The 17,112-nt window shown below is 37.8% G+C and overlaps 1 protein-coding gene across 4 annotated transcripts in view; it reads left to right on the top strand.

Moving 5' to 3' along the window:
- LOC100017179 (zinc finger protein 287-like) overlaps nt 1-14,703 on the top strand; it is a 36,245-nt gene extending 21,542 nt beyond the window's left edge. For all 4 annotated transcript variants that reach the window (XM_007492201.3, XM_007492199.3, XM_007492200.3 and 1 more), the window contains exon 6: nt 12,197-14,703. In XM_007492201.3, coding sequence (XP_007492263.2) covers nt 12,197-13,245 — 1,049 coding nt within the window. In that variant the 3' untranslated portion in view covers nt 13,246-14,703. The remainder of the gene's footprint in view (nt 1-12,196) is intronic.
- The last annotated feature ends 2,409 nt before the right edge of the window (nt 14,704-17,112 follow it).

Here is a 17,112-nt window from a genome sequence, read left to right as displayed (position 1 = left end):
ATCTGACATGTATACTATTCTGTGTTCACCTAATTCACTTATAGTTTCCTTCTATTCAGCCATTCACCCATTCTGAGTTTATCTTGGTGTAGGGTTGATCCAAACCCAATCTCTCCCATACTGTCTTCCAATTTTCCCAGAAGTTTTTGTCCAATAGTGAATTTTTGTCCCCAAAGCTGGGATCTTGTGTTTATCATAGACTGTCTTGCTGAGGTTACTTACCCCAAGTCTATTCCATTGATCCTCCTTTCTGTCTCTTAACCAATACCATATTGTTTTGATGATCACGCTTTGTAGTACAGTTTAAGATCTGGTACTACTAGGCCCCAATCCTTTAAATTTTTTCTTCATTTAGTTCCTTTGATATTCTTGATCTTTTGTTCTTCCAAATGAACTTTGTTATGTTTTTTTCTAATTCGGTCAAAAAGTTTTTTGATAATTCGATGGGTATGTCACTAAATAAGTAAATAAGTTTGGGTAGGATTGTCATTTTTATTATGTTATCTCATCCTATTAATGTTTTTTCAATTATTTAGATCCAATTTTTTGTTGTGTGGAAAGTATTTTGTAGTTGTGTTCAAATAGTTCCTGTGTTTGTCTCGGCAGATAGATTCCTAAGTATTTTATGTTGTCTAGGGTGATTTTAAATGGAATTTCTCTTTCCAATTCTTGCTGCTGAGATGTGTTGGAAATGTATAGAAATGCTGATGACTTATGTGGGTTTATTTTGTACCCTGCAGCTTTGGTAAAGTTGTTGATTATTTCTACTAGCTTTTTTGTTGATTCTCTAGGATTCTTTAAGTAGACCATCATATTATCTGCAAAGAGTGATAACTTGGTCTCATTGCCAATTTTAATGCCTTCAATTTCTTTTTCTTCTCTAATTGCTACTGCTAGTGTTTGTACAATGTTAAATAATAGAGGTGATAATGGGCATCCTTGTCTCACTCTTGATCTTATTGGGAATGCATCTAGTTTATCCCCTTTGCAGATGATGTTTGCTGATGGTTTTAGATATATACTATTTATTATTTTTAGGAATGGCCCTTCTATTCCTATACTTTCTAGTGATTTCAATAGGAATGAGTGTTGTATTTTGTCAAAGGCTTTTTCTGCATCTATTGAGACAATCATGTGATTTTTGTCGGTTTGCTTGTTAATATGGTCAATTATGTGGATGGTTTTCCCAATACTGAACCATCCTTGCATTCCTGGTATATAAATCCCACCTGATCATAGTGAATATACTCGTGATCACTTGCTAGAGTCTTTTTGCTAGTATTCTATTTAAAATTTTTGCATCTATGTTCATTAGGGAAATTGGTCTATAATTTTCTTTCTCTGTTTTTGACCTGCCTGACTTTAGAATCAGAACCACATGTGTGTCATAAAAGGAATTTGGTAGAACTCCTTCTTTGCTTATTCTGTCATATAGTTTGTTTAGTATTGTGATTAGTTATTTGAATGTTTGATAGAATTTATTTATGAATCTATCTGGTTCTGAGGATTTTTTTATAGGGAGTTCTGTGATGACTTGTTCAGTTTCTTTTTCTGATATGGGGTTATTTAGGTATTCTATTTCTTCTGTTAATCTAGGCAATTTATATTTTTGTAAATATTCATCCATATCACTTAGATTGCCATATTTATTTCCATATAATTGGGCATAATAGTTTTTAATGATTGTCTTAATTTCCTCTTTATTAGAGATGAGGTCTACCTTTTCATCTTTGATACTATATTGTGTTTTCTTCTTTTCTTTTTAAAAATTAGATTGACTAGTACTTTGTCTGTTTTATGTATTTTTTCAAAGTACCAGCTTCTAGTCTTATTTATTAATTCAATAGTTCTTTTAGTATCAATTTTATTAATTTCTCCTTTGAGTTTTAGGATTTCCAATTTAGTTTTTAAAATCTGGGGATTTTTAATTTGTTCTCTTTCTGGTTTTTTTTTTTTAATTTGCATGCCCAATTCATTGACCTCTTCCCTCTCAGATTTCTTGATACATGCACTAATGGATATAAATTTTCCCCTGAGTACTTCTTTGGCTGCATCCCATAAATTTTAATATGTCTCCTCATTGTCATTCTTTTCAATGAAATTAGCAATTGTTTCTATGATTTAATCTTTAATCAATCAATTTTGGAAAACCATATTATTTAATTTCCAATTAATTTTTAATACGGCTCAATGTACCTTTATTAATTATTATTTTTTTCGTATTATGATCTGAAATGGTTACATTTATTATTTCTGCTCTTTTGCACTTGTTTCCAATGTTTTTATGAACTAGTACACAGTCAATCTTTGTGAATGTACCATGAGCTGCTGAAAAAGGTGTATTCCTTTTTTGTCCCTGTTTATTTTTCTTCATATATCTATTAACTCTAATTTTTCTAAGCTTTCATTCACATCTCTTTACCTCTTTCTTATTTATTTTTTGGTTTGATTTATCTAGATCTGATAGAGGAAAGTTCAGGTCTTTCATTAGTATAGTTTTACTCTCTATTTCATCCTTGAGCTCCACTAGTTTCTCCTTTAGAAATTTGGATGCTATACCATTTGATGCACATATGTTGAGTACTGATATTTCTTCCTTGTCTATACTGCCTTTTATCAGGATGTAATTAACTTCCCTATCTCTTTTAACTAGATCTACTTTTACTTAGGCTTTGTCAGATATCATGATTGTGACCCCTGCCTTCTTTTTTATCAGTTGATGTCCAATAGATTTTGCTCCATCTGCTTACCTTTACCCTGTGTGTGTCTACCTTCCTCATGTGTGTTTCTTGTAGACAACATATGTTAGGATTTTGGTTTCTAATACACTCTGCTATTTGCTTCCATTTTATGGGTGAGTTCATTCCATTCACATTCAGAGGTATGATTGCCAGCTGTGTATTTCCCAACATTTTGATTTCCACTCCTTGTCCTGCCCTTTCTTCTTTCACTATTTCCTTCTACAGCAATGTTTTGTTTTTAATCAGTCCCCCTATTTCCCACCTTAATTTTGCTTCCCTCCTCACCTTGTTATTCCCTTCTTATTTTTCTTTAGGGTCTTTTTAATCTACCCCACACACTCTCCCTCTTGTATTACTTCCCTCCTCACCAGTCCGCTTTTTACCCTTCTACTTCTCTAAGGTGCAAATCAATTCTCTGCTTCCATGGATCTGATTGTTCTTCAATCTTTGAGTCAATTTCAGTGCACATAAGAATTAAGTGTTCCTGTCTCCGACCTCTTTATTCTTCCAGTGTATTGGTGTTCTCCCCCACTCCAACCATGAGCTTCTTTATGACATATATAAATTTACCCCATTTTGTCTCTTTCCCCATTTCTCTTAGTATTAACCTCTCTTTTTTACCTCTAGTTTTTATATAAATGTATGTATGTGTATGTAAGTATAATTCTATTAGCTACCCAGGTGATAATAACAATTTTTAAGTTACCAATATACTCTTTTCTTGTAGGGATACAAATCATTGTAACTTATTGTATTGGGTCCCTTAAAAAATTTTTTTTATTGTTTTTTGTTTTTTCCCCTTTCTGAATTATCTTTTGGTGATTCTCTTGAGTTCTGTTTGGGCATCAAATTCTTTTTTCAAATCTGGTCTTTTCTTTATGAATGCTTGGAAATCTTCTATTTTATTAAATGACCATACTTTCCCCTGCAAAAATATAGTCTGTTTTGCTGGGTAGTTGATTCTTGGTTGTAGAACTAGTTCCTTTGCTTTCCAGAATTTCATATTCCATGCCTTTCAGTCATTCAGTGTAGATGCAGCCAGATCCTGTGTTATACTTACTGTGGTTCAATGGTATCTGAATACCTTCTTAGGAGCTTGTAATATTTTTTTCCTGATTGTTTTTTTTAATTTTATAATATTTTATTTGATCATTTCCATGCATCATTCATTAAAGACAAAAATCATTTTCTTTTCCTCCCCTCACCCCCCCTTAGCTGACGCATGATTCCACTGGGTATCACATGTGCTCTTGATTCGAACACATTGCCATGTTGTTAATGCCATTTGCATTAGAGTGTTCGTTTAGAGTCTCTCCTCTGTCATGTCCCTTCAACCGCTGTAGTCAGGCAGTTGCTTTTCCTCGATGTTTCTACTCCCACAGTTTGTCCTCTGCTTGTGAATAGTGTTTTTTTCTCCTATATCCCTGCAGATTGTTCAGGGACATTACACCGCCACTAATGGAGAAGTCCATTATGTTCGATTATATCACAGTGTATTAGTCTCTGTGTACAATGTTCTCCTGGTTCTGCTCCTCTCGCTCTGCATCACTTCCTGGAGGTCGTTCCAGTCTCCATGGAACTCCTCCACTTTGTTATTCCTTTTAGCACAATAGTATTCCATCACCAACATATACCACAATTTGTTCAGCCATTCCCCAATTGATGGGCATCCCCTTGTTTTCCAATTTTTGGCCACCACAAAGAGCGCAGCTATGAATATTGTTGTACAAGTCTTTTTCTCCATTATCTCTTTGGGGTACAGACCCAGCAGTGCTATGGCTGGATCAAAGGGTAGACATTCTTTTATCGCCCTTTGGGCATAGTTCCAAATTGCCCTCCAGAATGGTTGGATCAGTTCACAACTCCACCAGCAATGAGTTAATGCCCCTACTTTGCCACATCCCCTCCAGCATTCATTACTTACCTTTGCTATCATGTTAGCCAATCTGCTGGGTGTGAGGTGATACCTCAGAGTTGTTTTGATTTGCATCTCTCTGATTATAGGAGCTTGTAATATTTTTTCCTTGGCCTGGTAGTTCTTGAATTTGACTGTAACATTCCTGGGTGTTGTCAATTGAGTTAAGTACAGGGGTGATTTGTGGATTCTTTCCATCTCCACTTTTCCCTCTTGCTCTAGAAATGTTGGGGCAGTTCTCTTGGATAATTTCCTGTAGAATGATGTCCAGGCTTTTTCTTTTGTCATGATCTTCTGGTAGTCCAATGATTCTTAAGTTGTCTCTCCTCGACCTGTTTTCTAGATCTTCCGTTTTGTGGATAAGGTGTTTCATATTTTCCTCATTTTTTTCATTCTTTTGAATGAAAGTCACTGGCCTTTTGACTTTTCTCCTGTCTTCACTGGGATGCTCTCTTCAGTAAGGCTCTTGGATCCAGACTTAGGGAATTCAGCCAGGTAATATTTTCTACTTCCTTCTGACATATCCCCTTTTACTATCTCTACCTTGCTGTAATAAAGCGACTAAAACTACTGTCAGCCTTGTGACTTAAGAGTTACTTTTTATAAATGGTGACCACAACAATTTTAAAAATTCTTATATTTCTCAAACCCATTTTAATTATTACAATACCATATGATTTCAGAAGGAAGAAAATATCAAGTAGTGTTAAAATTAAAATTAAATCTTAATAATGAAATTATATTTTAGGATATTTATTAACTATCAATAGAAATCAAGGAATAAAGAGGATACAAAATAAAGACCACGTGCCCATGGCTGTTTAGCTGTTTTAAAATCCCGCACTTAACTTACCACTGCCACCATGTTCGCTGCATCATGCCTAAGAGGCTGAGCAGGACTGCCCAATCAATATATATCCCCTGTCTACAGGAAATACATAATGACAGGAAGTCAATTGACTCCTGGGAAATGTAGTTCTTTTTTTAGAGTAACAGATTTTTCAATTATACATTCTCCCCAATGATCATTGGGAGACTAGTCTCCCCAGTTGATCATTGGGAGACTAGTCTCCCCAGTTTATCATTTAGCATAATCAACTTTTAAATTACAGTAATTTGGGAATAAAAGGGAAAAAGAACAAAACTAATGATTGCTAGGCACATTGACAAAAAGCCTGTTAGGGGGCAGTCCCCTTCGGCATAAGAGTATACATACAAAACAAATGCATTCAATATCACACATTTCAAAAGACCACATCCCAAAATTCACTTTAGATATTCTGGTGTAGTGGGTGGTCTGTGGAGGCATCTTCATGGTGCCTTCTCCAGACAGTTCACTTCTGAATTCAGAGAAGTAGCATGTTTCTTAACCTAAAATTACTCTGAAAAAGAATTTAAACGTTGCATTTTAGAATAATAATATCTTCCTCCCTGAAGAGGGTGTTGAAAAACACAGGGATCACTTAGGGATGCATAGCTGAGTTAGGAGGTATATGAATCAATTGGCAAGAGAAATCAAAAACTTCAAAAAAAATCCAAATAAAAGAGAAAAGATAACTTCTGGATGAAATATAGACTATCAAACTCTTATGTGTAAAAATTCTAAGTAAAGGAAAAATAAATCTCTAACAAGTCCTTGAATCAGGGCCCAATTAAAGTGATTTCTGTCCCACAAGTCTGTAGGACAAAATGCAATAATATTTCACATATGCAGCCAAGACTATAGGAATTTGCCGTATTATAAGAGAGAAAAGGACTAGATTTTTGTGTGATTTTGGTCTGATTTTAGCTTCACTCTCAGGGATAGGGGGAGCTAGGATGATGGCCAAACTTTGGTACTGGTCTGTATTTTACAGAGAGTGTAGATACAAAGTGTCCTATGTCTTTTAACATATGTCAAGCATCACAACCTCAAGTCTCACACTAGGTTCAAATCCTTTCATATTGGCTTAGAAGTTCATCAATCCTACCTGGATTGGTCTTTTTTTGACCTTATACGTGATTGGCACTATGCAAGTAGCTTTGTGCTTCTTTGGCACTGTGCAGTAGCTCTTTTTGTATTCCCTTCTCCTGGAATCAGACAGCATCATTAAGCAAAGTCCCATATATTTTTTTTTAACTTAAGAAAATCTTCCCAATACTGGTGACGTGCTTCAAATACAAAAAGGAGAGGAAAAAAAATAAAACTGAAATAGTATAGCACATGCAAGCAAAAACAATAATAAAAGAATTTTAAAATAAAAAATATATAGCTTACAATCATTGACATACTGTATCAGATAAGGAAAGGTGGAATACAAAGGTTTTTCACCCCCAAAATGAGATCCATGTCCTCCTTCAAACCTGGCCATGATCCACTGTGAGTGCAAAGCAAATGATTTTCACAAAGTAAGTTTTTATAATGAACAGTAATACAACAGGTAAGGCACATTCAATAAGTATCAAAATCCCCAAATTATAATAGCCCATTTAATGACAATAGCAAACAAACCCAGTATCATATTTCATATGAATCTGCTATATGACATTTAAAAAAACCTTAGAAGCCAATGGATACTTGTCACAAGTTTTTCAGGTGTGGCAATGTTTCAACCTTGGCTGAGATTTTTAAAAATCTACTACTGCCATCATTACAAAAATGTGGCAGAAGAGTCTAGGAAAAAACACTCTATACTGTTTATGTTGAGTCTAAAAATGTCACCAAGAATCTAGATCATTCTGGTGGAAGGGTAAAATGAGCTGAGGAGTTACAAATGAGAGATGCTCCTTCTTGGGAGCCATCCAGGGGTACCATGCCCTGGGATCAACTTCCAAGCTCCTTTGGTATGAGACTATTATGTCCCATCCATTCACATTTTTACAAATGTGGGAGGTGAGGATTATAATAGTGCTTCAGTTCAGCTACTAAAATGGACTCTTTATATCTTTTTACAAATAACTGAGAGGCAGGCAAAATGATCAGAGTTATTGAAAAAAATTTTAATCATGTCTAAAGACCCCTTAAAAACAATTTAAGATATTTAGCATATTAAGTTTTTCAAAGGTTGTTAGCCAGGGGTGAGTCCATCCATCATCTATGTGACAAATTAACAAATGCAAAATGGGGGGGGGGGGAAGCTGTTTATGGGCTTTTACTACACACACAGACACACACATATTGTTCAGTATAGTTATAGGGAAAAAGTAACAGAATACATCCAATAGTTAAAACACAGTAGATTAAAATGATTCATTGTAACAGAATAGTATCGATCAGATTAATATATGAACTTAAAACAACAAAATTAAATCTTTAAACAATCAGCAAATACAATAAAATGCAGAGAGTTTCATAAAACAGTGTAGTTTGAAAAGGCTTAACATTTTCACCTCTGGTCTCTTTAAAGTTCCTTTCTCTATCCATTTAGATTCCTTTTCTCAGAATTTTTTGCTCTCCCCTAGTGAGGGAGAATTCCTTGCTGAACGTGGTGAGGAGGAATCCCAAATTGGATGAATCTTAGAGAATGGGCAGGCCCAAATAGCAAAGGGTTGTAGGGAGATGAATTTTCTCCCCTGAACCTTAGGCAAGATAAGTGAAAGGTTTAGTGCACTCATGAAAAAACATTCTAAATCTTGAAGCTGTTTGAAATAGGTAATGCATTGTTTTTTCATAGAATGAGCCATGCTTGTAATTTACTTCCTGTTTAGAAGAGTAACTTCCTTCTTCCCTTCCCCCCTGAGGTAAAACGCTAGTTTCCCCAGGCAGGTGGAGAGGAAGTTAGGAGGCTAATTGTTGCCTAAGAAAAATACACCCCAGTTTTACCAGCTAGTTTGTGATTCTGAAGACACAGAGGCAGCTACCAGCATCCCAGCAGGGCTGGGGCTGGGGCTGGGGCTGGGCTGGGACCAGAGATCAGATTCAGAAGCAGGAGCAGCTGGGGCTGGAGATCAGGAGCAGGATTCAGGAGTAGGAGCAAGCAGTATCAGCAACAGCAATGCCAAAGGCAGTAGCCAGGAACTGAGGAACATGGGCTCAGGCAGATGGGCAAGAGAAGCGGCTTATCTCTTCTTCATCAAAAGTCCCCCAGCTAAAAACAGCCTGGCCAGTAGGGAGGGCAACTGGGCAAGAAATAGGGAAATAAAAAGCAGTAACTCCAAAGAGAGGGTGGGTGGGTGGATGGGGTGGGTAAAAAACCTTGGCAGGAGAAACATGGCTTAAAATTTATGGAAACTATCTTTAAAAAATTGAGAATTCTTTTCTCCAAGTGGTTGCCATCAATGTAAAAATTAGATCTCAATAATAAAAATATTATACTTTAGGAGATTTATTAATGATCATTAGAAATCAAGGAATAAAGAGGATACAAAATAAAGACCACATGCCCATGGCTGATTAGCCCATTTAAAATTCCCATGCTTAGCTTACCACTGCTACCTTGCTAGGTGCAACCAAGAAAGAGCCCAAGAGGGCCACCCACTCGCTAATATTCTCTGTCTACAGGAAGTATGTAATGATAGGAAGTCAGGGGCTCCCAGGAAATATAGTTCTTTTTCAGGGTAACAGATTTTCAATTATACAGAATCTATTTTTTTAGGAGGCTAGGCATTTGAAACCCTTGTGGTCAGAATCGGATGAGGGTAGTACCTTAAGATACATGATGCAGTGGTTGGGTTGAAGATGGAGGCAGGAACCCTGTTTTTATGATCTAGATTGAGGTGATGACATCTTGTACTTTGTTCTTGGATTGGTTCCAACAATTCCTATTAATCCACCAATTTATCTGTCAATCCCCAACTCTTCTAGGCAACCTATTTTCCTAGTGATTCCTTCCCATTTTCCCTCTTCACTGTTTGGGCTCTCCTCATTTTTGTAGCTGAACCTGCCTATCCTCAGATCATAAAGCTTTACTGTAATACATCAATATGGCTTCACAGGTTAAAGCCATTATATCCTCAGACAGTTTCCTGTACCATCTTCTTCCGCATTCAATATAATTCAACTTAGCAAAGGTTTATTAAGTGCTTACCATGTTCAGAAATCCTCATTCAGTTCACAACCGCTGACTGTAGGGGTCCCATAGTTTTTTTGTCCTAAGCCCTCTATTCTATTCCCTATAGTTATCTCAAGCCTCATGGGCTTACTTACTATCTCCATGCTGATGATTTTCAGATATACCTCTCCTGCCCTAACCCCTCCATCAACCTTCTCTCTCACACAGCTGAAACTAGATGCTCAGGAGACATCTTAAACTTGGCATGTCCAAAACTGAGCTCATTTTCTTCCCTAGTGACCTCTGCCTCCCTTCTGTCTTCTCCAGCTTCCCGGTCACCCAGAAGCCATAGGTTTCAGCTCCTCACTGTCTTGTCCCACCCCATATCCAGCCTATTGCCAAGACCTTTGAAACATCTCTCTGATATGCCCTCTTCTCTATTATTGCCACCAGCCTGGCAGGTACATTTCACTTTATGCCTATATTATTGATGGGTTTGCCTGCCTCAAGTATCTTTCCATTCAGAGGTCAAAGTGATATTTCTAAAGCACAAGTTCAATCATGTCACATACTCCTCTCCACTCAGTAATTCCAGTGGCTCCCTATTGCCTCCAGGATCAAATACAAAATGTTTTGTTTGACTTTCAAAACCCTTCATATCATAGACACCTCTCCTCTTTCCAGAGTTACAGCCTTTCCCACTACATACTACTTTATCAGCGACACTGACCTCCTTGCTATTGTAAACCTTAAAATTTCTTAGACTTATAAATGTTGGAAATTTCACCATTGGGAAATTTCATACTTGAAAAATTTCCTATTGAGAGTGGGAACTCTATTGGAATGTGAACCCCATTGGCATGGGAGGTTCCTCCTCCTCCCTTCTTAAGATTACTTTAGGACAGAAACCTTTTGCTGAACAATGGAAAGGGCTTTGACCTATGCTTAAGCATAGAACAGGAATTTCTTTGAGTCATGATTGATTTTAGAATTGATACAATGGAGATACTTGGAATGACAGAACCAGGTCTTGGAAATTGCAATCTCCACCCTACTCAGTCCTAACAGGATTTAGGAAGGGCTGCAGCATAGATCAAAATTTAATTATTCCAATCTCTACCCTACTCAGGGTAACAGGATTTAGGAAGGGCTGTAGCAAAAGATCAAGATTTAATTATTTGAGAATATGACCTTCAACAGACATGTGCAAAGCCACAGACCTCTGGGCGGTCCTGGGTTAAGCTAGAGCCACCATTGGCACAGGGAAAATGATGGACAGTGATTGGTAGATGTGAGAACTGAGGGGAGGGAACTTGGATGGTTTCCTTAAAGATAGAGGGGTCTGAGGACGGTGGTGGTTGGTTGGAGAGTTTTTTGGCTCTGAGAGGTGGTGCTGCTCTGAAGGAAGCTGGAGGTGGAGGCCCTTGAGACTGTTTCTCCATTTTGGTCACGTGAGTAATAGGGACTGATCTCCTTTCTTTGCCTCAGCTATCTAAGGGCTTGGGCCTTTTGGCCCAGCCTAAACAGAAGGGGTAATTAAGCCCTATTCCCTTCTCTCCCCTTTCTCTCTCTCTATCTCTAATTCCTTTCTTCCTCCTGTTTGTAATTAAACTCTATAAAAGGTTGACGGCTGACTTTGAGTTTTCATTTAGGAATTACATAGCTGAATTCCTTGGCGACCTTAAATTACTATATATCAGTCTTTTAAAGTGATTTCCTTGTCACACTATTCTATGACCTCTTTTGGTTCTGACATTTTCTCCGGAATTCCTCTACCAGGAATGCTCTCCTTCCCTTTTGAGACCCAACTAAACTTCCACCTTCTATAGGAAGCCTTCTCCAACCCCTCTTAATTCAGGTGTCTTCCCTCTGTTAAATTATTTCCTAGTTATGTTATATATAATTTTTTAGCATATAATTTTTTTTGGGGGGGGACACCGTTGTTTGCTTGTTGTCTTCTCCCATTTAGATTGTGAGACCCTTGAGGCAGTAAGGGTTTTTTTTTCCTTTTTTGTGTTCTCAGCAAATAACATGATTCTTGGCATATAATAAATGCTTATTAACTGAGTGACGAGGAGATATAAAAGTAAATGTGATACAATTCTTGCTCTTAAGGAGTAGATAATCTATTAGCAGAAGACAGCAAATACATGGAAATCATGTTGCAAATTAGACCATAAACATAATAGAGATCCACATAATGTTCTGTTTGAGGATTGAACACTTTAACTTTTGTGGTCATTTAGATACTTCAGTATTGAGATAAAAATGAATCTTCAGTTTGATCCTTACAATTCATCTTTACAACATGAGTTTGCTGTCTGCGGTTGTGCTTTCATATGTCATGTGCCAGAGTAACTGAAACAGATATATACTGAAGCTTGGAACTCTTCCAAGAGTATCAGAAAAAGTAGTTCAGAGTATGAATAACAGATCAAGTCTTCTCTGGAAAGGAGGTGCATAGGACAAGGTGGAGACAGGAGGTGTTCCTCACCTGTGTTCCAATACAGTGATAAGATGCTGTTTTGTTTGCCAGTATCCAGAGAATCTTTTTTTTTTCTTTCTTTCAGATTGGGAAGCTACACATGAGACCAAAGAATCAAATTCAAAGCAAGATATATTTGGTGAAAAATCATCCCAGGAAAGAACAAGAAGGGGTGGTTCTGAACAGTCAATGAAAGATTGGGGGTATGATGGCAGGTTAGAAGGAAAACAGCAGGGAAACTTAGAGAGAAGACCAAGACAAGTACTAATCATCCACAAGAAAACCCCTACAACAATGAAAGAACATGAATGTAATATAATGCAGAAAAATTACAGTTCAGGCTCAATTCTTGTGACACAACAAACTATGCCTGTAAGAAAGAGTTTCCATAAACATAGCACACGTGAAAAGACTCTCAAAAAGTTGTCTGATCTAATTAAACGTAATAGAATTGCCTCAGGGAAGGAATCTTGTAAATATAACAAATGCACTAAAGCCTTTAGTTACCAATCAGATATTATTCAGTATCCAACAGTACCCACTGAAGAGAAATCCCACACATGTAATGAAGAAGTCTTTAGTCAAAGCACTGACCTGACTCAACAACAGAAAAGTCATATTGAAGAGGAGACCTATAATTATACTGAATATAGAAATGTCTTCAGTCAAATGGAATACTTTGCTAACCAGAAGACAATTAATACTGGAGAAAAACTCAGTAAATACAGTACATGTGAGAAAACCTCTGATGACTCATCTCTTACTAAACCTCAGAAGATTCCTTCAGGAGAGAAACCTTACAAATGTGATGAATGTGTGAAAGCTTTCAGTAACAAATCATCTCTTGTTCTACATCAGAGAATTCATAGGAGAAAAAAACCTCATACATATAATTCATGTGGGAAAACCTTCCACCAGAGCACAAAACGTGTTAAACAAAAGAGAACTCATACAAGAGGCAAACCCCATAAGCATGAAGAATGTGGGCCGGCCATTGGTCAGAATTCCTCCCTCTGTGAACATGAAAGAATTCATAGAGGAAGGAGAGCTCATACTTGTAATGAATGTGGGAAAGTCCTTAGCCAGAGAAGACGACGTAGAAAACGGAGAATTAAAACTAGAAAAAGTAACTGACAATTTGTGTGCATAAAGTTAAGATCACCTGGAGTGAGAGTACTAGCTTCAGTCTTGGGAGTGGCAGTCATGTCTTGAAGTACCATAGTGTATTATGCCTAAGAGGAAGAATACCAGAAATTAAGGGAGAGCAAGGTGAGACTGGGCAGAGTGGGAAGGGAATGGTTAAATAATGTAAGTGGTGGGCTAGGTAGTACAGGTGCCACCAATAACTAGACCAGTGATGGAAAACCTTTTAGAGACTGAGTGCCAGGCCTTCCCCCCCAACCTAGTACCATGGCCCTCCCCCTCAATGAGTGCCAGGAGTGCCCTGCCCCACCCCCCTTTACCCCACACAGGGAAAGGAGAAAGCACTCCCATTGGGTTGCTGGGCAGAGGGGCAGATGATATGAAAAAACGTCAGACACAGTGGAGAGGGTGAAGGGAACTATTCTGCCCAAGTCCCTCTGCCTTTCTAGTAACAAATTATAGGGTGGCCATGTGCCCACAGAAAGTGCTCTGCATGCCATCTTTGGCACCCATGCCATAAGTTCACCATCACTGAAACTAGGCAGTTAGGAGACATACCTGTCTGGAAGCCCTTACTCCACACCATCTATGTGATGAGAGCCTTCAGACACTTTTGATCCAGCTCTGCCATGCACATCTCATGAAATATGTCACTGAAAGTACATCCAACTTTATTAGTCATGAAAGATTTGAGGTGTGCCCTTCTTTGCCAATTTCTCCAGCCCATCTTGTCCCTGGAACATATTTGTCTTCAACACATTGCTAGAGTATGCTAGCTACTCCTGCAACACAGTTACCAGAATTCTAAGAAATTGGAGACTAAGCAAGGCTGATTGTTGACAATTTGCAGAATTCATGCTCACTTCCACACTTCCATGAACCTTTATGGAATCTCATGCAAATTCATCCTGACATCATTCAACCTAACATCTTGCTCCCCAAGAATTATCCAAGGAATCCCATTGTACCCTTGAGAATGCAGCTTGGGAGCACTCATGATCTTATTTCATAGGAAATTAGGCAAGTTTATCTGTGGATCAAAGACTTTTTCCGTATCCTTATTCAGCTATTCCATTAAGCTTTGGGGGTCAGAGAGTAGGAAGATGGACATGTGTGAAGTAAAATACATCCATCCTGTGGCTTCTCCAGATGTTCCCTGACTTCAGTATGGGTGTCCCTAGCACCATTGTACCAGAGCCAGCAGAACATCACCTTGGAAGGGCAAACAGCATGACATTTGAAAGCCACTGGCCTTCAAGGACTGGTAGTGCCAGAAGCAGAGTCACTATTTCATACTGGTACCTATCCAGCTGCAGTTTTGGCTCTCTGAGTCCTCAATCTTTGACAAACAGCAACAATTGCAGCCATTAAGCAAAATGTTACATCTATTATGCTGAAATCTAACTTCCTGTCTATCACTCACTCCGCTAATAAATGCTTATAACTGATGCTGAGCCTCCAAACTAATTTTATTTGTTACAATATCCCAAGGAAAGGATGAGGGGTGGGACAAGATTGTCAGTCCCAATAATGCTGATGAATATGTAATGTAGAAGTGAGACCAGAAAATATGCACTGGGAAGGTGCTCTTATTTGGCCACATGGCTAGGGTTAGAGTAAAGTCTAAAGACTTATAGATTAGTGTTACTCGGGAAACTAATGTCATCAGGAGCTTTATTATTATGTGGCAAACAAGACAAAACCAAAAAAGTACCAAGAAAAGATGTTGAGCCATTCACAAATGGGAAACATTCAGTGGCCAGATCTTGGTGGGTGTACATGCTCAAGATGGAGTCTGAGCAACAAAAGATGAACATGATTGAGAATAGGTAATTGATGTCAGATCTGATAAGAGGCATTCCAAATCAAATTCATATATGGTGGAGAAATTGCTCTGGTGGTTTATTGACACCAGATGTGAGTGAGGGGGGTTTCTAAATGTGATCCAAAATAGGTTGAGGGTCTAAATCCATAATTGGGGATCCTAAGAATGAGTATTGGTATGCAGCTCCTATAATTAGCCAAGACTCATACAGTTAAGGGACTGTGTTTATTTACATGTTTGACATAAGGTCAGAATGAGTCCGGATAGTAGGAAAGTACAAGCTGCCATCATTTTATGTGTTTATTGTCATTAAAACTACATATTCTAAGTTAACCACATTGGAGTCCTATCATTTCTATTTCAATCTCAAATATATAAGAAAGCATAGTTTTCATAGCAGGAGTACCCAGGATACCCTGAGTGTGGAGTGGCCTCTTTCCTTAAAGGGAGAAAAAATAGACCAGGTAACTATAGGGATAACTTTCTAGATCCATACCAGGGCTACTACTTCCAAATAAGTCAACCATCAGCAAATATTTGGAGGAAGAATTCTGCAAACTGCATTTAAAAATTTTCCGTTGTACTTATATTTTCAGTCCCTGTCATAGTGTCACAATTATATATGCTTTTTGATTGATTGGGAAATAACTAACCTGCCACCTTGCTAGTTCAGTGACATTATTATTAATGCTACTACTTCTGAGAAACAAATCTGAACACATCATAATGAACACCTCTAACTAACAGGATTTTGCAAAAGTAGGGGTTGCATTGAGGCCAATTTGGGTTTAATGCCTGGACTTTAAGACCCCAGCTACCATCATAAGAAAATACCACTTGGCAAAAACTTTTGGGGGAAATGGAAGTCAATTTGGCCAAAAGTAGGTATTGATCAACTTCATATATCAAAGTATAACATTTAAAAGAATAAGATAAACTGTTACATTTAAAAGAGTGGTTGGCATAAACTGTGACCACAAAGATATGTTTTTTATATTAAAAATAAAGTGGTTGCCAGGGAAAAATTCCCAAATATGAAATATACCCAAGTCAGCTGGGTTTTTATGGAGATTTTAATTAATACAAATAAGGAATTAATGAAAGAGAGAGAGTAAGAGAAAACAATGAGAAAAGAGATAGGCCAGCCTAGGCTTTTAAGCCTTAAGAGAGAGATCAGTCTTTTATCAACTCACCACAAGATTTGTCCAAGCCAAGACTCTAGTGTTCAGAGACCCACCAGTTCAGTTTCGGCAAGCTGAACTAAGTTCAGCCACCAAGCCCTTCAAGGCAGCTCTGGCAAGCTGCCTCTCTCCCATTCAGCTTTGGCCAGCTGAATCCCCCAGAGACCTCTTTTTAGCTCCTTTTAAAGAGAGAATTTTCTCCTATGTCACCTCCCCCAAGTTCTCACATCTACCAATCACAGTAGACTTTTCCAAAGGACAGACCATTCTTAATTCACACCTGAGTAGACTAAACTTTTCTGGAAAGACTAAAACTTCTGAGTAAGTTCACACCTCTTTGCAACTTGCAAGTTTGCAAGTTGCCTGACCTTCATGGGTACTTAGCACCTTCCTAAAAATAGACTTAGCTTAAATGCTTGGCCTCACTATAAGTATGGGTTAAGTACTTTTCATTGTTCAGTAAAGAGTTCACAACTTTATCTTCCCCTAAAGTATGCTTAAGTATGGATAGAGTAGAGTTCTCACATTCCTGACTAAGTCCCTTCATTGTTTAAAATGGGGAATGGTCTTAACCAAATCTTCTGAAGTAGGGTCTGAGAATTTTTTAACATTCACAAGTCTGAGAAATTTTAAGATTCACAAAAGTCAGCTTCAAATGACTGCATGGCTTTGAAATTAAAGGTGACATCATGAAGAAGTTAAATGACTTCCAGCAAGTCCCTTAGTTGATGCATTGGGTTCTTACCTGGATGTTCTTCTGCTACATGGAATGGGCACAGTGCTCAGCTACTTCAGATTTGGTGTAGGATTGTTCATGAATTTTCCTTTTCTCTTATGATTCCTACAAGATAC

The sequence above is a fragment of the Monodelphis domestica genome, chromosome 4 (genome assembly GCF_027887165.1).
Source record: "Monodelphis domestica isolate mMonDom1 chromosome 4, mMonDom1.pri, whole genome shotgun sequence".
Classification (NCBI taxonomy): Eukaryota; Metazoa; Chordata; class Mammalia; order Didelphimorphia; family Didelphidae; genus Monodelphis; species Monodelphis domestica.
Note: the sequence above shows the minus strand (reverse complement) of the source record. Positions and strands in the feature narration are given on the sequence as shown.